The sequence below is a fragment of the Aythya marila genome, assembly GCF_965140915.1.
Source record: "Aythya marila genome assembly, chromosome: 2".
Classification (NCBI taxonomy): Eukaryota; Metazoa; Chordata; class Aves; order Anseriformes; family Anatidae; genus Aythya; species Aythya marila.
Window position 1 is genome coordinate 156,079,860 of NC_139043.1, and position 22,767 is coordinate 156,102,626.

General features: G+C 59.6%; 4 protein-coding genes across 6 annotated transcripts; 1 reads left to right on the top strand and 3 right to left on the bottom strand.

Annotated features, from left to right (window-relative positions):
• Positions 1-1,880: 1,880 nt before the first annotated feature.
• PYCR3 (pyrroline-5-carboxylate reductase 3) lies at positions 1,881-5,871 on the bottom strand (the record flags this gene model as incomplete). Of its 2 annotated transcripts, XM_082752831.1 has the most annotated exons (6): positions 1,881-2,266; positions 2,757-2,849; positions 2,963-3,175; positions 4,268-4,447; positions 4,670-4,734; positions 5,790-5,871. In XM_082752831.1, the coding sequence occupies 6 exons, from the start codon at positions 5,869-5,871 to the stop codon at positions 2,084-2,086; spliced, it is 816 nt and encodes a 271-aa protein (XP_082608957.1). In that variant the 3' UTR covers positions 1,881-2,083. The 2 variants fall into 2 exon arrangements, with proteins under 2 accessions (XP_082608957.1, XP_082608956.1); XM_082752830.1 differs by lacking the exon at positions 5,790-5,871 and having other exon boundaries at positions 4,670-5,073.
• Positions 5,872-6,384: 513 nt separating this feature from the next.
• LOC309875734 (protein brambleberry-like) lies at positions 6,385-9,935 on the top strand (the record flags this gene model as incomplete). The annotated part of the gene is given in 12 exon segments (XM_082755407.1): positions 6,385-6,612; positions 6,860-6,988; positions 7,371-7,556; positions 7,647-7,876; positions 7,879-8,063; positions 8,156-8,344; positions 8,424-8,630; positions 8,765-8,855; positions 9,120-9,181; positions 9,298-9,437; positions 9,580-9,665; positions 9,786-9,935. Coding segments are annotated over 12 exon segments (1,857 nt in total). The 3' UTR covers positions 9,910-9,935.
• Positions 9,936-10,134: 199 nt separating this feature from the next.
• GFUS (GDP-L-fucose synthase) lies at positions 10,135-14,057 on the bottom strand. Of its 2 annotated transcripts, none has more exons than XM_082752780.1 (11): positions 13,996-14,057; positions 12,840-13,001; positions 12,637-12,751; positions 12,334-12,462; positions 11,990-12,063; positions 11,655-11,788; positions 11,499-11,563; positions 11,320-11,386; positions 11,128-11,207; positions 10,762-10,861; positions 10,135-10,653 (listed from the first exon to the last, which is right to left on the bottom strand). In XM_082752780.1, the coding sequence occupies exons 2-11, from the start codon at positions 12,989-12,991 to the stop codon at positions 10,598-10,600; spliced, it is 972 nt and encodes a 323-aa protein (XP_082608906.1). In that variant the 5' UTR covers positions 12,992-13,001; positions 13,996-14,057; the 3' UTR covers positions 10,135-10,597. The 2 variants fall into 2 exon arrangements, with proteins under 2 accessions (XP_082608906.1, XP_082608907.1); XM_082752781.1 differs by having other exon boundaries at positions 14,000-14,033.
• An 8,388-nt stretch (positions 14,058-22,445) lies between these two features.
• On the bottom strand, positions 22,446-22,766 carry LOC309874832 (feather keratin 1-like; the record flags this gene model as incomplete). The annotated part of the gene is made up of 1 exon (XM_082753454.1): positions 22,446-22,766. The coding sequence occupies one exon, from the start codon at positions 22,764-22,766 to the stop codon at positions 22,446-22,448; it is 321 nt and encodes a 106-aa protein (XP_082609580.1).
• Between the last annotated feature and the right edge of the window lies 1 nt (position 22,767).

A 22,767-nucleotide genomic window follows, 5' to 3' on the forward strand; every position in this document is an offset into this window, starting at 1 on the left:
TTTGGGGGGGCACAGATCCTGCGGGGAGGCGATGCGGGTGCAGGATCTGGCCGGGGAGCATCGCCTCGGCGTCCTCACATCGTCAAGCAGACGGCGGGGTGCTGCCCTAAAGGGGATGGCGACGCCCTTCCCGCTGCCAAAAACGATTTCCTGCGAAACCGGGGGGATTTGGGGCTGCTTTAAGACAACTTTTGTCATGCACTGGATTGGGACAGGGACACGGGGACAGCTGCAGATCCCCTGGTGAGGGTCGCTAGCGGCACAGCAGCACCGGGACCACAGGTGCCATCACCCCAGCGCCCTCCTAAAACCAAGTTTTGGGGTCCAGGCTCCCGTTTTGCCCTGTGTCTCGTGTGAGATGTGATCAGGAACAGCTCCCGGAGCTGTCGTGAAATACCGGACGCATCGGATGTGAATTAAGCCGCTCGTTTCTCGACCTGATTTTGATAAAATTTTAGCCTACTTAGCCGAATTGTTGGAAAAAAAAGGGGAAAAAAAAATAAATCAAGCTGACGGGGCCCCGTGTCAGCAGGTGGGATGGGTGTTTTTACTTGTCGGGTCTTTGTCTCATGATTTCAGAGTTTATGGAGATTAAATGGATTTTTATGCCCGCTCGGAGGTTGTCTTTTTGTAAATGGTCCCTCGGAGCTGCCGCTCCGCCGTGCTCCCGAGCACGGGCAGCTCGGTGCCCAAAACGCTGCATCTGTCCCCAAAACGCTCCAAGCTGGGGTCAGCCTTTCCTTCCGAGCCCTGTTCGCAAATACAATCCCATAAACTGAGTCCAGGAATTAATAAAGTGGCCTTTAAAGCCCGTTTTCTTCTCCAGGTGGATGCTCAGCTCCAAAGACCTCGACATCAAGCGGGGATTTTGCGTTACTGCGTTATTCCCATCCCAAAACTGCCGCAGAACCACGGTCAATATTCCAACTACTGGAGAAATAAAATTATTTTTCCCCTTCAAACCCAACCAGCCTCCCAATTTCGGCCGCTGCCAGGCTCCGAGCGTAGAGCCCGACCGCTTTTGCGCTTTTCCCTTCCAGCCTTGCACCCTAAAATATCCTAAAACTTGAGCTGTGGCTGTCTTCGAGCACCCGACTGGGAGGAAACTGGTGGAGGACAGTTTGGATTTCACTCCCCTGCCAAAGCCAGTAAGGCAGTGGCAATAATTGACCCCAAAATAGAGCAGAGGACCGGGCACTGGTGCCCACGGGTAACCAAGAACCGGGTGCTGCAGCTTAGGATCAGCTCCAGCCCTAAAAGCTGCTATAGGGGAGGGTCAGGATGGGTGGTAGGGAAAGGATCTGCACCCAGAGGGTGGTCGGGCACTGGGGACATGGTCATGACCCCAAGACTGTTGGAGTTCAAGATGCGTTTGGACAACGCCCTCAGACACAGGGTCTGGTTTTTGGGTGCTCCTTGGTGCAGCCAGTTGGACTTGAAGAGCCCTCATGGGTCGTAACTTGAAATATTTGGTGATTTTATGATTCATTCTCGCCCTGCTCCCCAAAAACCACATCCCCATCCCTGTTTTCAGTGCCAGAAGTGCCAGCAGCCATCCCGGCACGCATCCAGCGTGGTGCCACCACCGCCAGCCCTTTTGTGCCATGTGGGTGCCGAAACGCCGCCACAGGCTGCCCAGTGGTGGAGTCTCCTCCTTGGAGATCTCCAAAAATCGCTTGCACGTGGTGTGCTGGGCACCCCGGGGTGTCCCTGCTCGAGCAGGGAGCTGCACCTGATGGCTTCAGAGGTGCCTCTCACCCTCATCCCCTCCAATTCTGCCATCTCCCTCTCCCCGCTGCCCCAGCGTGCCACGAACCCCACTGCCGTCACCTCCTCATGAAAAAAAAGGACCAAAAAGACCAGAAAAAGCCAAGCCCGCCTCCGTGCCGCCCGCATTTATTGGGTCCCAGCCCTGCAGCCGCGTGCGCGCCTCCCGTCTCCACCCAGCATCTCCCCAAGGCTTCGAGTGCTCCCTCGTAGGGCTTTGGTCCGGGGTCGCCCCGGCTGGAGGACGAGAAGCAGCAGCACCTCTGGTCCCTGGCACCAGGGATGGGGACGGAGGTGGCCGTCCCCAAGCCGCCCTTTAATCCTCGCCCACGTCGCAGGCTCGCTGGGTGGCAGCCTCCACGGCGTTCATGACGGTGGCGCGCAGGGCGCCCTTCTCCAGCTGGTGCAAGCCGTGGATGGTGGTGCCACCGGGCGTGCAGACGTCCCCGCGCAGCTTGGCCGGGTGCTCCCCGCTCTCCAGCAGCATTTTCGCCGCCCCCTGGGGGTGCACGGAGCAAAAAAAGGGGTCGTTCCCACCTCCTCCCAACCTCCGTTTCGCTCGGGGGGGCCGCGGCGTCCTCCCGTCTCCCCCGGTTTTTCGGGGAGAGGAGGTGCTGAAGCCCCCTCGCCACGGCTTTGCTCCCAAGAGGGGAAACTGAGGCAGGATGAAGGCAGCTCCGATCCTCCGATCTGCCACCCCGTTGGCGATGCCGCCTTTATCCTGGGTTGAAACTCAGCCCTGACTTTTCCCTCACGGCCTCGTGGCGCTGATGGGGCGCCCGATGCTGCGTGGGGACCGCTCGCGTCCCTCTCAGCCCCGTTCCCAGCCCCGTTCCCACTTTTATTCCTCGCTGCCCCCCCCGTTTTGGCTCCGGGAGGAGCCGATGACCTTAAAAACTCGCACCCAGCCTGGAAGGCGCCGCAAAAACAGGGGGAATGTGGGGTGAAGAAGGACGCGGGGAGCCCCCCGAGCGCCGACCCCGACTCACCAGCAGTGTCTGGGCCGCGATCCTGCTGGCCAAGCCCCCCGGCATCCCCATTTTCACGGCCCCCTCGGCCAAGGCTTCGGCAAAGAGGTAGACCTGGGGAAGGCGAAGCAGCAAAGGGGAGAAAAAAAGAAGAAAAAGGGACCCCGAAGCTACGAGGAGCGGGGTCTCCGGCGCCGCTGTGCGCTTTTGGGGTGCGCGGCGCTTACGTAGGCGACCCCGCTGCCGCTGAGGCCGGTGTGGGTGTTGATGTAGGATTCGGGCACCTCCTCGCAGAGCCCGCAGGAGGTGAGGAGGTTTTGGAGGAGGGCGGCGTCCTCGTCGCTGGCCCCGTTGCCCCGGGCGAAGACCATGGCCCCCGCTTGCACCACGCACGGGAGGTTGGGCATGAGCCGCAGCACCTTGGTGCCGGCGGGGAGGAGCTGGGGGCGAGATGGGTTCGGAGAGGGGGGTGAGGGGGGTTTTTTTTGGGGGTTTGGAGATGCTGGGTGTCAGCCGTGGGGGGTGGCGGGGGAGGGAGGTGGAGGGGGTGGCGGCTCGGGGGGGGATGGAGGGGGAAAAAGGGAAAAAGGGAGGAGGGGGAAAAAAGGGAAAAAGGGAAAAAAGGGAGGAGGGGGAAAAGGGGAAAAGGGAGGAAAAGGGGAAAAAAGGGAAATAAAGAAGGAGAGAAAAGGGAAAAGGGAGGATGGGGGAAAAGGGAAAAAGGGAGGAGGGGGAAAAGGGGGAAAAGGGAGGAGGGGGAAAAGGGGGAAAAGAGGGAAAAGGGGGAAAAGGGAGGAGGGGAGAAAGGGGAAAAGGGGGAAAGGGAGGAGGGGGGAAATGGAAAAGGGGAAAAGGGGAAAAGGGAGGAGGGGGGGAAAGGGAAAAAGGCGAAAAAGGGGAAAAAGGGGAAAAGGAGGAAAAGAGAAAGAGGGAGGAGGGGGAAAAAGGGAGGAGGGGGAAAAGTGGGAAAAGGGAAAAAGGGAAAAGGGGAAAAGGGGGAAAAGAGAAAGAGGGAGGAGGGGGAAAAGGGGGAGAAGGGGGAGAAGGGGGAGAAGGGGGAGAAGGGGGAGAAGGGGGAGAAGGGGGAGAAGGGGGAGAAGGGGGAGAAGGGGGAGAAGGGGGAGAAGGGGGAGAAGGGGGAGAAGGGGGAGAAGGGGGAGAAGGGAGGAGGGGAGAAAGGGAAAAAGGGGAAAAGGGGAAAAGGGAGGAGGGGGGGAAAGGGGAAAAGGGAAAAGGGGAAAAGGGAGGAGGGGGGAAATGGAAAAAGGGAAAAGGGGAAAAGGGGGAAAAAGGGAAAAAGGGAAAAAGGGAGGAGGGGGAAAAAGGGAAAAAGGGAAAAAGGGAGGAGGGAGAAGAAGGAGGAGAAAAGAAAGAAAAAAGACTAGAGGAAAAAGGGAGGAGGAAAAAGGAGGAGGAAAACGGATGGAGGAGGAAACCGGAGAAAAGAAAAAAAAAAGAAAGGAAAAAAAGAAGAGGAGGAAAAAGGAAAGAGGAGGAGGAGGAGGAGGAAGGGGCTGTCGGGGTGCCCTCACCCGCTGCAGCTTCTGGAGGGTGACGCCGGCCGCCAGGGAGACGATGAGGTGGTGGGGCCCCACGGCCGGCCGGATCTCCTGCAGGACCCCCGGCAGGACGTGGGGTTTGGTGGCCAGGAAGACCAGGGTGCTCTCCTGCAGCACCTCCAGGTTGCAGTGCGTGGTCCTACAGCCCAAATCCTACAAGGCCGAGCGTCACAGCAGCCCCACAACCCCGCAGCGTCCCCCCCGTCCTCCCATCCCCACTTGGGGACCCCCCACCCGCCTCCTAATTTCACCCCGATCCCTGCAAGGATGAGACAAAGCTTTGCAAAAGGGGGAAAGGGCGCCCTAAAACCGTGACCCCGATGTGCCCCGTGGCACCATTGAGGGGTTCATGGCCGGCCCCGTGGCCCCACTCACCCGCCAGGCGTCCAGGTTCCTGTCCGAGGGCGCGCTGGCCAGGATGCTGCTGGCTGGCACCTTCCCTTGGGGGGGACACGGGGATTTGGGGTGGCCCCACAGCAGTGGGGACAGCCCAGCAGGGTGGGGACGCGCTGCTCTGTCCCCAACCCCAATAGCCAGGGGGGGATATGGGATGACGGGGGCCTGATCCTGGCTTCGGGGCACACAGGGGGCTGTCCCCATGTCCCCGTGTCACGCTTATAGGGGCCAGGACCACCCCCGTATCCCCTCAGCGCGCTATGGGGCAGGGATATCTCAAGGAGGACAGACCTGACCCCGTGTCCCAAGGTCCCAATGTGCCCACATCCCTAGGTCCTCATGTCCCCATGTCCCCACATCCCTAGGTTCCCACATCCCTAAGTCCCTATATCCCCATGTCCCAATGTCCCCAAACCCCTATGTCCCCATACCCCCACATCCCAACGTCCCCACAATCCCACATCCCAGGCTCCCCATGTCCCAACGTCCCCACATCCCCAAATCCCAATGTCCCCAGGACCCCACATCCCAAGGTCCCCATGTCCCAGGGTCCCTATGTTCCAAGGTCCCCATGTCCCAATGTCCCCCACATCCCCATGTCCCTAAATCCCAATGTCCCCACATCCCAGGGTCCCCACGTCCTCATGTCCCAAGGTCCCTGGGTCCCAATGTCCCCACTCCCTAATGTCCCCAGGTCCCCGCATCCCAATGTCGCCATGTCCCAATGTACCCACGTCCCTAGTCCCCAGGTCCCCACATCCCAATGTCCCCACGCCCCTACGTCCCCATGTCCCCATACCCCCACATCCTAATGTCCCCATGTCCCTAGGTCCCCACGTCCCCACATCCCAATGTCCCCAGGTCCCCATGTCCCTAAATCCCAAGGTCCCCACATCCCAGGGTCCCCACGTCCCAATGTCCCCATGTCCCTGCGCCCCCAATCCCTGCGCCCCCAATCCCTGCGCCCCCACATCCCCACGCTCCCCACGCCCCAAAATCGCCCTCCCCCCCCCCACACATTTCCGGGCCACCCCGGGGGAGGTGACAACGTTGTCCCCAAGCCCCCCCCGTGTCCCCCCCCATATCCCCAGCCCCCTACCTGCCCTCAGCAGCCCCCTGGCCATGCCCCCCGCCATGCGCCCTGCGCCCACGAAGCCCACCCGCAGCTCCGCCGCCTCCATCCCTGACCCCCCCCCACTCCGTGGACACCCCCCCCGGACCCCTCCCTCGCCTTCCCATTGGTCAATCTTCCCCCTCCCCCCCCTCTGATTGGTGGATGGGGCCGTAAGAGGCGGGACTTGGAGGTGGGGGGGGCTTGGGGTGTGCGCAGCTGCGGGTGCGCCACGTGGAGGGGGGCGCAAAATTGGGGACCCCCCCCTCCCCGGGGGGTGGTGGGGAGGGGCTGACCCCAACCCTATGGCTGGGGGAGTCCCTAACCCTGCCCTATAAGCTTATGGGGTGCTGGGGGGGCCGCCCCCTTCTTGGGGAGGGGGCCCCCCCTTCTTGGGGAGGGGGCCCCCGTGTCCCCATGCCCTGCTGTAGGGTCAGGGACCCCTGGGGGAGGCGTCATCGGGGAGGGGGTCCCCTCGTTGGGGAGGGGGCCCCAGTTGCGTGCCCAGGATTTGGGGAGGGGGCTGCCCTAGCTTTTTGGGTGTCCCCCCCCTTTATTTTTTATGCTGCAGGACCCCCCCACCATGCTGCCCCCTTGTTGCTGCTGGGCTCTGCTCCTCCTCTGCGCCCCCGTTTTTGGGGGGGGGCTGCTGGGCTGGCTGGGTTTCGGGACCCCCCCAGGACCACCGAGCCCTCCCCCGGGACCACCGAGCCCCCCCCACGTCCCCTTTGAGATGACAACGGGCGACGAGCGCTTCCAAGCCGAGGGGGCGCAGTGGGAGCTGTCCCCCCTGGACGCCTGCCACCACCAGGTGTGGCCACGGGGGTCCCCTTGGGTGGGAAATGGGGGGGCACAGGGGGTCCCCCCACCTTGGGGTGCCACCCTAGGGTGCTTTAGGGAAAGGTGCCGGCCCCCTCGTGGCACTTTTAGGGTGAAGGCGAAACGCTGGGGTTATCTTTGGCTTTGCTTCTCGATCGCCACCCTAAAAACCACCCCGGGGCGATCCGGGAGCACCTGTGGGTGCCAGGTCCCGGTGACACCGGTGTCCCCGCCGCCAGGTCGTGGTGCGGCTCCGCTCGTCCTGCGCCGACCTGAGCGAGGAGGAGGTGGCCAAGCTGGGGGTGGCCCTGTTCAACTGCCAGGCCAGCGCCGAGGGCCGCCGCACCTACCCCTGCACCCCGGAGATGGTAAGGGGGTGGCGAGCCCCAATTCCCCCCCTTTAAAATCCTATAGCGACGCCCAACCCCGTAGCAGGCAGCCTGAGCAGCTCCCGGCCTGCTCTGCCTGCCTTCTCGCCCTCATTTTGGGGTAAAAAAGGCTCTATCCCAATCCCCGTGATGCCATATTTGTGCTCCGTCCTTGCGCACTGCTGAAATTTCCCCCCCTAAAAAAAAAAAAATGCGCTCAGGGGATGGCTCCTGGAGCCCACGCTGCTCCTCATAGCATCCCCTCTCCCTCAACCGAGCGCTTTTGGAGCGGGATTTGGCTCCGGGCGGCTCCTTTTGGGGATGAAAAGTGGGTTCTGTGGTGGTGGGGGTGACGCCAGCGCCCTCGCGGTGCCGTCCCCAGCCGCTGGCGAGCTGCACGGCCCCCATGGACCCCGACACCTGGAGCGCCTACCACGTCGTCTCCAACCGTGCCCGCGCCGTCTGCTACGCTGCCCGGCAGCTGGAATTTCGGCGCCGCGCCGAGCACGCCGTGGCCGCCTTGGCCGCCGCCGCCTCCGACCAGCTCGCCGCCGCGCGGGCCCTCAAGGTGCGCGGCGGGGGACGGCGGGGTCGGATACGGGGTGGGTGGCCGCGGGGTCGCTGCCTCACCCCTCCGTGTCCTCCTCCCCGCGGGCAGGAGAGGCACGAGGAGCTGCGGGAGAGGATGGCCGAGGGGCTGCGGCGGGCGCTGAGCGGGCAGAAGGCGCTGGAGGAGCAGCAGGAGCGGCTCGCGGGCGAGCAGGGCAGGATGGAGGCTGCCATCCGCCGCGGGTTGCGGCAGCGGGCGCTGGAGGAGAGGCTCCTCGACGGCGGGCGACGCCGGCTGGCCCGGCTCGTGGAGGGCATGGCACGCAGCATGGGTAAGAGTTGGTGGCCGCCGGGTGGGGTGACACGTCCCTGTTGCAACCCGGGGACCGAGGTGGCTTTTCTCGCCCAGGGGACATCGGCAGGAGCTTGGCTACGCAGGACCGGGGGCTGCGGGACGGGCAGCGAGCCATCCTGGCCGACCTCCGCCGCCTGCAGGAAAGAGCTCGGGACATCTCCACTCAGCTAGGTGGGAGCAGGGTGACCCCACATCCCAGATTTTTATCCTTTTGGGGTGCCCCCGTCATCCGTTTGATGGCTCACCCCATCCTCGGTGCGCAGAGAGCGACCTGGCCTCGCTGCTGGCCCAGCGGAGCCGCGCGGCGCGGTCCTTCGAGGAGGTGGCGGGGACGCTGCAACGCCTCAACCGGAGCTTGGGGCTGGTGCTGGCGGCCGCCGAGGGCGTGAGGAGGGTGCAGAAGGGAGTGGAGAGCCACCTGGAGAGCTTCCACGCTGCCCTCGCTTGGGCTGGTGAGCGGGGCGAGGGGTGGCGGGGTGCTGGGTGCCTTTTTCTGGGTGCTGACGCTGGGATCTGCTCCTAATCCCTCAGGGTTGAGCCCCGGGGCCGTCCCCACCTGCGTCCTGCACGGTTCCTATTTCCTGCTGCTGGCCCTGCTGCTGGCCTTCCTCCAGGTGCCCGCGCCGCCCCGCGCCCTCCTCCTCCTCCTCGTCCTCTCCAGCGCCCTCAGCGAGCTCCGTGGCGCCGAACCCATCGGTTTCCCGGCCCTCACCGCTCTCCTGGGCCTGGCTGTGGCAGGTGGGATGGGTTTTGGGGTCGGATTTGGGGACGTGGGCCGAGGACGCAGCGGGGTTGAGCCGCCCTAGGGTGCTGCAACCCGTGTGGGGATGGGCTGGGGTGCTCGGCCCTTTCCCACCCTCATTTCCCTGCAGGGCACTGGGTGCTGGCGGCTGCCCTCCGTGTTGCTCGGCTGATTTTCCACCAGGCTGAGCCTCGCCGTCACCTCACCTCCACCCCAGAAAGGTACGGGGCAGGGGGAGACAGGCACAGCACCCTTGGGTGCTGCTCGGACCTCTGCTCCTTCAGCTGGGTCCTGGTGGAGGGTGGGCTGCGGGTACCCAAGGGCGCAGGACGCGTTTTGGTGAGCTTCCCGTGACCTCGGGTGCCTCGTCCCGGAGGCTTTTGGTGGTGGGTGGGTGGAGAAGGGTCCCCCCCATGGTGAGTGGGGCCGAGGAACGAGGCGGGGAGGTGACGGAGCTCGAGGTTTTCCCCCCTTTTCCTTCCCAGGGACTGCAAAATGGGGTTGTTGCAGGAGGAGCTGGCCAGGATGGAGATGAGCTGCTTGCAAGGTGAGGGCTGGGGGGGGCCTCTAAGAGCCCCGCGGGGTACTTGTGCCACCCCGTGGTGACCCCATAACCCTGGGACACCGCTGGGAGCCCATCACCACCCCCAATGCGTCTTGCAGAGCCCTCGTGCCTGGAGCAGCCCCCGGTGATGGCCGGGGACCCCCACGCAGCAGGGAGGACGTCGCTGGTCCCCGGCAAAAAGGGGCTGAGCTTGGTCCCTTCGCCCGGGCACCCCATCCCCAGGAGGAGCCCATTTGGGGTAAGCCCGAGCCAGGGGTAGCTGTGGGATATGGAAATAGGGAAATATTGTGGGGTATGTGGGATAAAGGGACATCTGCAGCACAAACGGGTCACCGGGGATCATCTCTGTGCCCCGCCAAACCTCTTCTTCCCTCGGCCAGGTGATGTTGGAGCCAGGTTTTGGAGCTGGGCAGCGCTGGGAACCCAAACCCTACAACCCGAGCCAGTCCCTGGCCAGCAGCAACGCGTGAGTACTGCCTGCAGGGGACATCCCGGACTCCGGGGACGCTTTGGGGGACTGGTGTCACCACCCTGATGGCTGGGAGCCTTTTGGGGCCGTGGCGCTGATGGTTTTCTCCCCCCCCAGGTCCTCGCTGTCCCCACGGACCCCGTGCCGGGGGCTCACCAGGGCCGGGCAGCGGTGTCGGAAGAGAGCGGTCCCCGGGCAGGATTTCTGCCACGTCCACATGGATGGGTCCCCACGCCTCTGACCCCCCGAAGTGGGGCTTTTTAACCCAGTTTTGGCTCAGTTTTGGCAGGTGGAGAACGCGGAGCTGTGCTCAGCACCCTGTGGGTGCCCCCTTGGTGTGGTTACGGGACTGCTGGGCTCCCCCTCGAGCCCCGTGGGGCGGATACTCCTCGTCCCACCAGTTTTATGTTATTTGCACATATTTTAATAAATGCCAGGTTTATTTATAGCGATTTATTTTCCCTCTTCTGGTTCCTTTCTCCCCCCAGGAGCTGCTGGGAGCTATGGGGCTGTCCCCATCCCGTTGTGCTTACCCCATGCACCACCCCACTTCTGTGCTGCAGGAACAGCCCCGATCAGCTTCTCTTTATTACAGCCTAATTACATGTAATTAGCAGCAGCTTCCAGCCTCTGCCCTGGGGGAGGAACACGGCCAGTGGTGGCTGCTACTGCCCCATTTAGGGTCCACCAGCACTTTTGGGGTCCCCAATCCTCCCCCTACCTGAGCACGAGGTCTTTTCCTTCGCCTTTTCTACCTAAGATGCTACTTTTGATTATTTTTTTCCACTCTTCCCCGCTCACCCTCAAGCCTAACCAGCACCCCGGTCCCCCTCTGGCTTTGGAAATGTCACCGTCACCCCCCGAACCCTGTCCCCTGCCCCAACAGGGGACAACCCTGAGTCGAAGAGGATGCGCAGAGCGCCGCTCCCTCACTTCCTCGCGCTGGCGTAGTTGGCGCTGAACCAGGCGCAGGTCTCCTGCACGGCTGGGGAAGGAGAGGAGAGGATTTTTGGGGATGGGGGCGCGACGGGGTGGCCGTACCCTTTGCCCTCGGCGCCCCCTTCTTTTTTTTTTTTTTTTTTTTTTTTCTCACCTTGTTTAAAGGGGGTGAACTGGAAGCCGGGGAGGTAGCGCCGGAGCTTGGCGTTGCTGGCTGTCTTCTTGAACTGCCCGTCCGCCTTGGTGGTGTCAAACTGGCACGGGGGAGGGAGGTTAAGGGGAAAAAAAAAAAAAAGGGGGGAAAATTTGGAGGCTAGCGGGGTGAGGTTGCGCTCTGTGCCCCCTTACATCCTGGATGGGGATGCTCCGGGCACGGTTTTGCCCTGGTGTCTGCGTTGGGGGGGCTCTACAGGGACTGTGGGGTCGCTGGTGGGATGTGGGGGCTCTGCTGCGACCCCACAGTCCCTGGTGGGATTTGGGGTGCCCCCCTTTGCTCCACCAGCCTTGCCCTAAAGGATACGATCAGCTCTCCTTTGAAGTCCATGGCCTCCACGATGGCATCCGCCGCCTCCTTGATGGAGACCTCATCTTCTTCGCCCACTGGGGAGAACGGGGATGAGCTGAGGCTTTTTTTTTATTATTATTTATTTTTATTTATTTTTTTTTTTCCCCCCTTCCTTCTCCCTCTTGGAAGAGGGCCGCTGCTTCTCACCTGACAAGATGATGGGCTCCACCTCCTCGTATTCCCGCAGCACCCAAAGGAAGAGCCGGGCCAGATCCTGGTGAGAGGAGTCGAGTTGTTGGGTTTTTAGGGGGGTGGCTGCTCCCCCCCCAGCCCCAGGACGACCCAGGAGGGCTCAGCCTGGGTTGAAATCCAAGCTCTACACCTACCAGAGAGTAGATGAACTGCCTCCGGGGCTTCCCCGTGCCCCAAACGGTCAAAGCAGAGCCCGATTCTGCAGGAGAACAGAGAGAGCATCTCCAGACCACGGCTACCCCTCCCAAAAATAAAAAAAACAACCCCCCAAAATGCCCCAAACTGCTCACGTTTGGCCAGGTACACCTTGTGGATGAGCCCCGGCAGCACGTGGCCGTCCTCGATGTTGAAGTTGTCGTGGGGCCCGAAGATGTTGGTGGGGATGACGGCGGTGAAGCGGCAGCCGTGCTGCTCGAAATAGCCCCTGGGGGGGAGAGCATGGGGTGAGTGCCATCCCATAAAGCAATTCTTGGGGTTTTCCCCGTGTGTTCCCTGGCAGCTCTGGCTGCTGAGCTCAGGTGTCTCCCCAACCCCATTAGGCAGCCCTGGAGGTTTCCCCTGCCCTGATATTTATAGGATGCTCACAGCCCTTTGGCACTGGGATGGGTTTCATGTGGCCCCGCACCTATTCTGGACGTCGATCATCCTCTTGGCGTAGGAGTAGCCGAAGTTGGAGCTGTGGGGTGGCCCGTTGTGGATCTGGGGACAGGAGAACAGAGAAACCCGGTGGGAATTCAGCAGCCACCTCCTACCACATGCTATGGGAGCTGTGTGGGGTCAGAAACTCAGCGCAATTTTGGATGTGGGGAGCCGGGGTGGTTTTTCACCCTGCTGCACACCTCGGAGAAGCCAAAAATGCTCCACGGAGAGGTTTTGCCCACGGATGGGCTGGATAAAAAGGGTGGGGATTGGCAAAGCCGTGCCAGGACCTGGCTGCATCCCCACGTGTGAGGGGATGGAGACCCTCACCATGGTCTCGTCGATGGGGTACGTCGTCTTGTCCGGGAAGATGCAGGTGGAGAGGCAGGAGACCACCTTCTGCACCCCGCACTCGTAGGCCGAGTGCAGGACGTTGTCGTTGATGTGGACATTTCTCCTCTGGGGACAGAGAGAGAGAAATTTGTCAGCGGCATCCTCAGCGGGTGGAGCTGGAAGGGGGAACCCCAAAACCCTGCGCTCTGCACCAGGGTGCAGGCTACAGAAACCAGAGCAGATGTTTCGGCTCCAGGACGGAGCAAACTGGGTCTCGGGACCCCAACGCTGCGTGCTCACCCAGAAATCCAGGTTGCAGCGGATGTTTTTGAAGAGGCCCCCGACCATGGCCGCCAGGTGGACGACGTGGGTGGGTTTGTGCTTCTCGAAGAGGGCTTTGGTCTCCGCGGCGCTCCTGGCGGGACGAAATCGCGGGGTTCGGCGGGGCGTGGGACAAAAAGGAGCACGGTAAGGGGTGTGGGGGGGGGGTCACCCAGACTCACGTTAGGTCGGCGTCCTTGGAGGACACGAAGAGCCACTCCTCGTCCGGCCGCCCCTCTCCATCTGCCACCACCTTCTGGATGGCTCTGCCCACCAAGCCGGTGCCACCCGTCACCAGGATGCGCTTGGACTTCGGCCCCGCCGCCTCCGTCATGGCCACAGCCCTGTGCCACGAGGGGAGAAGGAGAGAAAAAGGGGGGAAGCTAAGGCAGAGCCACCTTAGGGGGTCCCATTTGGGACCACCGAGGCGACCCCGACCCTGGCACCAGCACCGGTGCAGCCGGGCGAGCCGGTGGGCTTTTTTCTTCTGCCTTCGAGCTGCTGCAGCCAGCAGGGACAGAAAGGAAAATGAAAGCGGTGTGCCTGGCGGTGCCGCTCCCGGGGGCGGCAGAAATTCGTCAGCTGCAGTCGCTAATTAATGGGAACGGGGTGGCGGCCCGCGGGCTCGTGTGCAGGTGGCTGTGGGACACGGCCACACGGTGCCACGCGGCACCGGGATGGCACGGCCTCCCGGAAACAGCTGCGGGTCCACCCCCCCTTGCACCCTAAAACATGGGGATGCGACCCCCCCACCGCACCCCAAATCCCAGGGCTGCATACCCACACCTCCCTGTGCGCCCCAAATCCCAGAGCTGCGCCCCTCTGCACCCCAAATCCCCCCCAACACCCACCCTGCACCCCCCAATCCTACTGTTGCTCCTCCCCACGGCCCCTCCAGCACCCCAAATCCCATACAGCCTGCCCCCCAGGAACTCCCCCATTCTTTGTAGGGGGCTCAGGCCCCACACCCCCCTTAGGGTCTTTCCCCTCCCTGCTCCCCCCCAACCCCAGGGGTGCCCCCACTCCTCTGGCACCACCACAGACAGGGGTCTCCCCCCCTCGACCCCCTAGAGGGGGGGTGCCCTCTGCTCCCACCACCCCTCAAAACTTGACGGGGGGGGGTCCCCCACCTGTGCCCCCTCCCTATTTCAGACGATCCCACCCCACCCCGTGTTGGGAGCGATCCCCATCCCCACCCCACCCCCGGCACGGAGAGGGGGCTCCATTCCCCAAGCCCACCCTGGGCGCGGGGGGGGGGAAGGGAAGGCGGAGAGCTCCCCAACCCCGGGTACCCCCACCTCGGGGGATTTCCCCCCCCCCTGTTATAGGGCTCCCCACCTGCCTCGGCACGGCTCGGCTCAGCCCAGCCGCGCTTCCTTGGCCGTCACCGGGCGCCGCCGCTCGGCTCCTCGGGAAATGGAGTCCAAGCAGCGGGGGCGGGCACCGAGGCGGGGTGGGGGGGCGTGGGGGGAGGAGGTGGCATCGGTGTCCCTCGGCTGCGCAAGAGGGGACAGGTTGGGGACCGACATCGCGGCTCCTTGCTCGCCGGAGAGCCTTGCGCACGGACGCGCAAATGCGCACTTTACGCGCGGGCACGCTCCCGCGGAGCGGCACTCGCACAGGCGTGAGCGCGCACAGGCGCGTGGCAGCTCACGCGCGTGCACACGCGTGTGCACGCCCGCATACACACGCGTGTGCGCGCCCGCACGCGTGTGCGCGCTCCCCAGGGGCACTGCCCAGGGGAACCCCCAAGCCAACGCAGGGTGCCCTGACCCCCCCCCCCTCCCAAAGGCACCTGAAGGTTTTGGGGTAACTCAAGCTGAAGGTTTTAGGGGAACCTCAGCCCCCCCTGCAGGTCTCGCCTCCAGGACCCCGGTGGTTTCCTAGGAAAGAGCCCCAAATCTGCTCCTCTGCTTGCCCTGAAGCTTTCACCGCTGAGATTTCACCCGGGGGGTGGCCCAGCTTGGAGCTGGCACCCCAACTGGGGGTGCTGGGCAAAGCCCCCCTAGCCAGAAGGTTGGGATCTGGTGGGAACAACATTATGGGGGGCACAAGCAGCACCCCACATCCTCCTTCTGGGCTTTCCATCAGGCAGCAGTGCAGGGGAAAGGGGTGCGCAGCCTCCGTCCCCTCCTCCCCAAAGCAAGGGCTCGCCCAGCTCTTAAAAAAGGATTTTAACGAGCACCTTTAATGCACTGAAGAGGAGATTAAAACCCAGCAGGGCTTTCTGGTGGCTGGGGGAAGGTTTTAAAGCCCCTCCAAGCTGGCTCGTCCTTTGGGATTTCTGCTAAGCGAAGGCAGGGCCCTGCATTGCTCTTGATTAAGACATTGAAGAATGGGACTAAGGGACACCCAGCCAGGATTTCCCATTTCTCTTCCAAAGACGTGGTCCCCTTATGGAGGAGTAGTAAAATATCTCAGCTTTTTACGCCTTTTCTCCCTCTTTCTTTCTCCTGGGTGAGCCCTGGAAGAGGAACAGGCCTTTTTCCTTTGGGGAAATCTGAGGAAAAGCAATTTCTTTGGGGACCCCCTTCCTGGAGCTCTTTATTTTTTTTTTTCTTTTTTCCCCAGCACACCAAAGGATGTCACCTTGTCCTGTTTGTGCTGTGTTGTGTGGAAGCATCTGGCCCTTCTCTCCCAGCTGGGTGAGTCCCAGACTAACCCCACAGCCACAGGGTCCTGCCTGCCCAAAAAGGGTCACAGAAAAGGGGCACGGCAATGGGATAAACCTGGGGGTCTGGTGGCTCCACAGACAGGTATTTCTGGGAAAAGGGGCCCCACCACTTGTCCCTGAGCCCTCACAGAGTGGGACATTTGGGGATTAGCCCCTCGCCTTGCTCAGAGCAGCCCCCAGCCCTCCCAGGGCTTTCCCAACTCCAGCATCCCCCTCCTGGGAGCCACTCCAGCCCCGCTGCTCTTTCCCCCGTGAAACACGCCGGCTGATTTTACACCTGGAGCCCGTGAAGAGGCATAGAGGGTTGAAGCTGCCTTGCCATGCGAGGCAATGCCTCGTTTGCCCTGCAAACCTCTTTCATCCTCCAGCAGACGCCAAGAAGAAACCTCATCCCGGTGTTTTCTGCGCGGCCCCTCCACCTGCCCCAGCCCAAGGCAGGGGGATGAATCGCAGCCGCCCCACATCCAGCTGCATCCACGCTTCCAGCTCGCCGCAGCCGGTGGCTTGCGGTAAAATTAGCCGAGCCAGGGAAATGCAAAAAAGGCCAGGGAAGGCTCTCCAGGTGCCTGTGGGTGGAGAACGGCTTCCTGCCGTACCCCGAGGCCTTCGGAGAGTAATCACGGGTAACTCCTGTTCCTGCCAAGGCATTGCCACGTGCAGCTGGAGCTGCAGTCCGGCGCCTGGACCGCTGAGCCGCCCGCCGCCCCGCCGCCTTCCTGGGCGACCGCGGCGCTGGATTTGAGCATGGCAGCGCTGGAAGCAATGTTAGGGCAAGGAAGGAAGGGGAAGATCACAGGGAGAGGTGTAAACGTGCACTGACCGCACGGGATGGGGCAGGCTCTCTTGCTTCTGAAACCTGGGCTTTTGGTACAATCCAGCAAGATCTGTCGAGTATGGAAGCGTGGAGCAGACCGCGTAGCTCAAGCAGAGAGGTCTCCAGGGTGGCACAACCCGGAGACCTCACAGCAGCCAGGGGAAAGCTTGGGCGGCTTCGTCAGATCCAGCAGCAGCTGGAGAGCCCACTGCCTTCGCCTGCTGCCTCATTTCTGCAACGAAGCTTCCTCGTGGGTGACCTATTTCTCTCCAACTGGTCTGGTTTCGGCTCCAGCCCTTCTCTGCCCTCCCTGTTCCACCCAGGGAAGTGGGGAAGACGGAGCCGAGCCACCCAGATGCTGCCCACCCCAGGGTGGGAGCCAGCTCGAAGCGATGATTCAAGGAACAACGGCCACAGCTCGCCCCAGACCCAACCCCCCATCCTCCGTCCTTGCCCTTGCTAATGATGGGAGGTTTCTCTGCATATGAAATATGAACCAATCGCAATTCAAATGAAGCATTTCTGGCCTTGGGTATAAATAAAAGGTATAAATCCGGCTCCTCGCAGGCTCCTGGCTTGTGGGGAGCGGCTGCTGTGCGCTAATGCCCTCGCCACCGAGTCCTGCCAAGTCCAGTCCTCCCGAGGGAGAGGAGGGAAAGACCCCGCGTGGCTGCAGGCTGTGACCACTCTGCGACGAGGTTTGGGGCGGCTGAGAGTCACAACGCGAGTCAGACACTGGGAGAGGTGCCACCCGCTCCACCTGTAGCTCAGGAGGGTGAAGGTGGACCTGCTCCGGCAGGTTTCTCCTGCTGCGTGCCTGGCTTGGGGTCTCCTAAGGATGAGGTACAGCAAATACCCAGGCTGGGCAGGGAAAAGCCAAGGCGACCTCGCCTCTGGCTCCCCTGGGGGTTGCTGGCACGAGGGTGGATGGGAGGGAAGCGTGCGCCGGTCCATCCGTGCTGCCAGGAGGTGGGGGATCTGGGTGGAGGACAACGTGGCTGTGAGCCTCCTCCCAAGCGCTCCCTGAACCCGTCTGAGCTGACTGTGCCCGAAACGAGCAGCTCTGGAGCAAGTTTGGGCTCAGACGGCCTCTGAAGCATGAGGCAGACATCCCGCTGGGCCTGGCTGCTCAGGCATGTCACAGGGCTGCAGAGAGACGAGATTGGCACCCGTTCCAGTCCAAGGGTTGACGTCAAGCTGGCAGAACTCCAAGGAGGACAACTCTCTCGTAAGAGCAGGTAATAAGATTTATATATATATTTTTTCCTTGTATTGAATAAAGATTAGTAGAAGATGAACTGAAATAAACCCCTCAAGGCCAACGAGGCACGTCTCCAGGGGAGATGAGCTATCTGCACTAAATCACGGCATGAAAACGCCAAGCAGATCCAAGCCCATTCCTCCTCTCTTTGCCTGGCTCCGAGGCAGGTGATGCTTGGTTTTGATTTCAGGGAAGGCCTTTGTTCCCAGCAAAAGCTTCGTCTTTGAAATGAGGCCGACTGCAGCTGTGTGCCGAACTCTCCAGCGCTCTGGACTCCAGCTGCTGCGGAGAGGTTCTCTAAATTTGCTTTTGATGAATATTTCAGTGCTGCCAATAGCCCCGGAGACTGCAAGTCTCACCCCAGAGCTCACCTGTTTTGCAGGAGCCTTCCTGCACGGCAGGAATTACAGAGAGCAAAAACTGAAAATAAAAAAATAATAAAAAAAATAATAATAATAGGAAAAAAAAAAAAGAAATGAGAAGAAAAAGTGAACGGCATCGGTAATGGGCAACAGGAGGAGGGGGGAGGTGGTAATACTCAGAGATCAATGTTTGAGTACCAACATGGGAAGGTGGCACAAGGGAAAGTGCCTTCACCCCACCAGCTCTTACCCATGCAGCCCCACAGGAGTCCCATCTCCACAGCAGAGCAGGGTCTTGTTCCTGCTCCTGGTCCCCAGCGTCCCCATACGATGCCTTGGGGACCCCTTTGTGGGGAGGATGGTGACCGGGAGCTTCCTGCATGGGTGCCTCGGGGACACTGGGGCAGAAGGATGGTGACTTGTGTGAGAAAAAAACTCAGTAATTTTCTCAGACAGGGTCTTCTGTAAAGCTATTTTCTTTGTGATTGCAATGGCAGGAGTACACAGGAAAAGGATATCATAACCTTATATTCCCTAGTACCCAACGCTCAATTCCTCCCCTGGTTCCTCACTACAGGGCCACAAACTACTCAACGCACTTCTGTACCATAAACGTACAATTTTATTTGTCCAACCGTTCATTTCTCCTTTTTCCTTTTATTTATTATTTTTCCTTCTTCTCTCATGACTAGAGGGCCCATGGTTTTTGCTTTTACCAATTTCATACTGCTCATCCTGTTTTTCTTAGCTACCCTCCTTATTTTGGGACTGTGGGTCCTTCCCCTTATCTTCTTAACGTACTCCCCACTGCTACGCTGCACAATCACTCTTGAATATGAAAGGTTGGTGGAATTTTTCACTGCAAAAACACATTCTGCTGCAAAAACACCACTTTGTTTCTCACACTTGGGGTCCCCTACACAGGTGGCCCAGGGACCTTGCAGGAGTCAGGTTGGTGGCCTGATGGTCACCTGGGCATCCCCCCAAAACAGATCATTTGGTGACCCTGTAGCAAGAAGTGACCAAGGCCTGAGGACTCCCGTGTCGGCAGAATGGGAACCACACGGTGGGGTGGATGGTGGAACAAGGACCCTCTGCTTGGTCAGCTGAGGACTCCATGGCAAGGGGGTGGTGACATGGGCATCTTGCATGGCTTTAGCAGGGTCCTCACAGCAAGGGGGACCATGTGAGGATGACCGTGGTTCCCCACAGGGAGAGGACACCGTGTCATGGAGACTCCTAGGCGGTTGGACACCAAAGGGAGATCGTGACAGGGGAATCATGACAGGACCATGAACAGGTCTCCCTGGCATCTTGCAGCACAGCCAAGATGAACAGTACGTGTTGAGGTATTGACTGCAGCTTTTGGGTGTTACCTTAATGGGGCATTTTGCTTTTCTGTAACCCTTCTAATCTCCCTAATATCTGTACGTGCAGTATTTTGTCTGTTTTTCAGCAGTATTTCTAGTCATTTGTTTCCTCACTTGCCCCCACTGCAGCCCAGCAGTTGTTTGGCGGGCAGTTTGGTGAAGATCATGTCCTTATTTTACGGGGAGGTGTTGATTGTGGGGTCCTGGTGGGCACTTTCTGGAAGCTTCCAGAAGCTTCTGCAGGTGCTGGGGCTGCCAGGTGCCCTATGACTGGCAGGCTCTGGTTGTTAGCTGCCTGCTGGGGCTGTGAGTGCCCAGCTCTGCTGAGGGCAGAGGCTGGTGGCATTGCTCAAGGAGGAATGTGAGCCACAGGAATAGCAGCCTGGTTAGTGATGGCCTTTATGGTCTCTTGGGGGGGTGGTTGAGTGTCATGGGGTGAGGCCATTTCTCTGTCTTTGCTGAGCCTGGAGTGGGATTGAATAGAATAGTTCGGGTGGAAGGGACCTTCAAAGATTATCCAGTCCAACTGCCTAGCCATTTCTGGGCTAACCAAAAGTTAAAGTTAAAGACATGGATCTATTGTAGCAGGTTCAGAGGAGGGACACAAAAGTGATGAGAAGGCTAAAACACCTCTTAAAAACTGAGAGAATTGTGTTCTCACAGAAGAGGGCTTTGGGGAGATCTCATTGTGGCCTTTAAGTATTAAAGGAAGCCTATAAGAAAGATGGAAAAGACCTTTTTACCTGTAGTGACAGCACAAAATGTAACGGTTTTCAAAAAGGAGGACAGATTTAGATTAGCTATTAGGAAGACATAATTTACTGTGAGGGTGGTGAGACTGGAACAGGTTGCCCACAGAAGCTGTGGAAGTGTTCAAGGTCAGGAGAGTGGAGCCAGGCTCTTCTCGGTGACACCCATTGATAGGACAAGGGGCAATGGGTGTAAGCTGGAACAAAGGAGGTTCCACTTAAATATGAGACAACAATTTTTTACATTGAGGGTGACAGAACACAGGAAGAGGCTGCCCAGGGGGGTTGCGGAGTCTCCTTCTCTGGAGACTTTTCAAAACCCTCCTGGATGTGTTCCTGTGTGACATGATTTAGGTTTTCCTGCTCAGGTAGGGGGATGTGACTAGATGATCTTTCAGGGTCCCTTCCAATCTCTAATATTCTGTGATTCTGTGAAAAAGTAATGTTGTTGGTACCACTGTGAGAGCATATTTAACTGAACTTCCCCTGCGGCACATGGAGAGTCCCCTAGTGGAGCAGGCTGTGCCCCTGCAGCCCATGGGTCCCACATGGAGCAGATCTCCACGCTGCAGCCCCTCCATGGGTGGAGGAGCCCCCAGTGGAGCAGGTGGATGTGGCCTGGAGGAGGCTGCGGCCCATGGAGAGCCCCCACAGGAACAGGCTCCAGTCTGGACCTGCAGCCCATGGGAGACCCACGTTGGAGCAGTTTGCTCATGATTGATGACCCTGGGGTATGGACCCATATTTGGAGCAGTTCTTGAAGAGCTGCTGCCTGTGGGAAGCCCACACAGGATCAGTTCAGGAAGGATGGCAACATAGGGGAGGGACCCCACCTTAGAGCAGAAGAAGAGAGTGACCCAGAAGGAGCGGCGGAGATGAAGTGTTACAGACTGATCACAGCCCCCATTCCTCCATTACCCTTTGTCGCTCAGTGGGGAGGAGGTGGAAGAGGTTGGATGGGTGAAAGGCATTTTTAGTTTGTTCTCGTTGTCTCTCACTTCTCTAGTTTGTTAACAACAGTTAATATATTTCTCTCATTTCCCTATACTGAGTCTGTTTTGCCTGTGACGGTAATTGTTGAGTGATCTCCCTGCCCTTATCTCAATATTTGAGCGTTTTTCATCGTATTTTCACCCCCTTTCCCTTTGAGGAGAGGGAGTGAGAAAACAGTTGTGGTGGAGCTCGGCTGCCCACCTGAGTAAAACCACCACAACAGAGGATTAGTTTTTGGGTCCTCATCCTTGGAGACATTGAAAACCCAACTTCACGTGGTCAGAACAGACTTAGTATGTTGTGGGAATCCGCTCTTCTTCTGTGCTTGACATAAGTGTGGCAGAGGCTTATGAGGTCTATTATGAATCACAATAGACCTTAATGTGACCCTTCCTTGACGGGCAAATCCATGATCAAAAAGAAAGGCGGGTACCTCCTTAAAACATGTGCCTATTGAAATAATTCATGGGAAAATGATGTATCACATCAGAGTTGAAAAACTGTTTGACTACATGACAATCACGTTAACTTATAAATAAGTTAGAGAAAAATGTGGTGGAGTATATTTTTCCCAAACTCTGCTATGATTCATGATTAACTAATGTTACATCAGTCCTGAAACTCAGATGCCCAGCTGGGTGAAACCACAACAGCCCATTTCTGTGCTTCTCTGGATTGTGCCTTGACAGAAATAGCCATGGTTGTGGAGCTGATGACCCAGTGGGTCAGGGACGGCACAAAGGTGCAAACACGATCCACGACGAGTCTCGCACCATACTGTGTCTGTGTGAGGGACAACTCTGTTAAATAATACTGGCCTCAATAGAGACCACAGAGGGACACCACTCCTCCCTGGTGTCCACCTGGGCACCGAGCTGTTGAGCGCAACTCTTGAGATGTGACCATGCACACAACTCCTTATCTGCTGAGTGGCCCATCATATCTTTCCATGGTAGTGAGAAGGAGCTATGTAAGAGCCTTGTCCAAACACTTCTTGAACACCAAGAGGCTTGGACCCTGATGGCCACTTGAGCCTTGCTTTTTGTTCTTTTTGTTGGGTGAAGTTGGAAGAGCGTTGGGAGAAGAAAGCAAGAGGAGGCACCTGAGGTTATAGGATGCAGATTGATTTTATTGAGGAAAACATGAAACAGAGGGAGCGTCAAGGTGCACATTCTGAGGTGCCTGAAGGGCGACCACCAGCCTGTGTGCCTTGTGCAGAGCAGATTTTCCCAGAGCCCCAAGGTGTCCCTACTCCGTGGTAGGAGCAGCCCCAGAAGGTTTCCGGAGGGATTGTGCTAGTGAGCAAGGCATTGCAGCAGAGAGTAGCGGTGGTAGGTGGTGGTGCTATGGAAAGGAGAGAAAAGAAGAAAGAAGAAGGTATGTTGGCCATGTTTCCTGACAGCATGGGCTGGCCCCTTCCTTCCTTGCTGGCTTTCTTGTGCCATGGAATGATGAGCCGAAGCCGGTGAGCCCGTGTGCCATGAGCGGCACAGAGGAGCATCCTCAGCCTGAGAGCTGGCTTGCACGGTGTTGGAGGCTGCTGTCAGGGGTGTTGGCGTGGGTCCTTAGCAGGGGTAGCAGGCTCTTCCACCAGAGAAGCAGCCCAGGCCTCCGAAGCCATAGCCCCCAAAGCCAAAGCCTCCGAAGCCTCCAGAGGAGATGGGCACTCCCTGGGCGCTGAGGTTGCTGCCCACGGCAGCTGATGCGGAGGATCCAACGGCGGTGTTCTGGGGGAAGGAGCTGAGGATGGGTCCTGGCAGGGTGACCAGCACGGCAGGAGGCTGGATGACGACGCGGGAGTCCTCGCACTGCCTGACACAGGGCTCGTTGCAGCTGTTAGCCAGCGGGGTGGGTCCGCAGGGGTTGCAGAAGTTGTAGCAGGACATG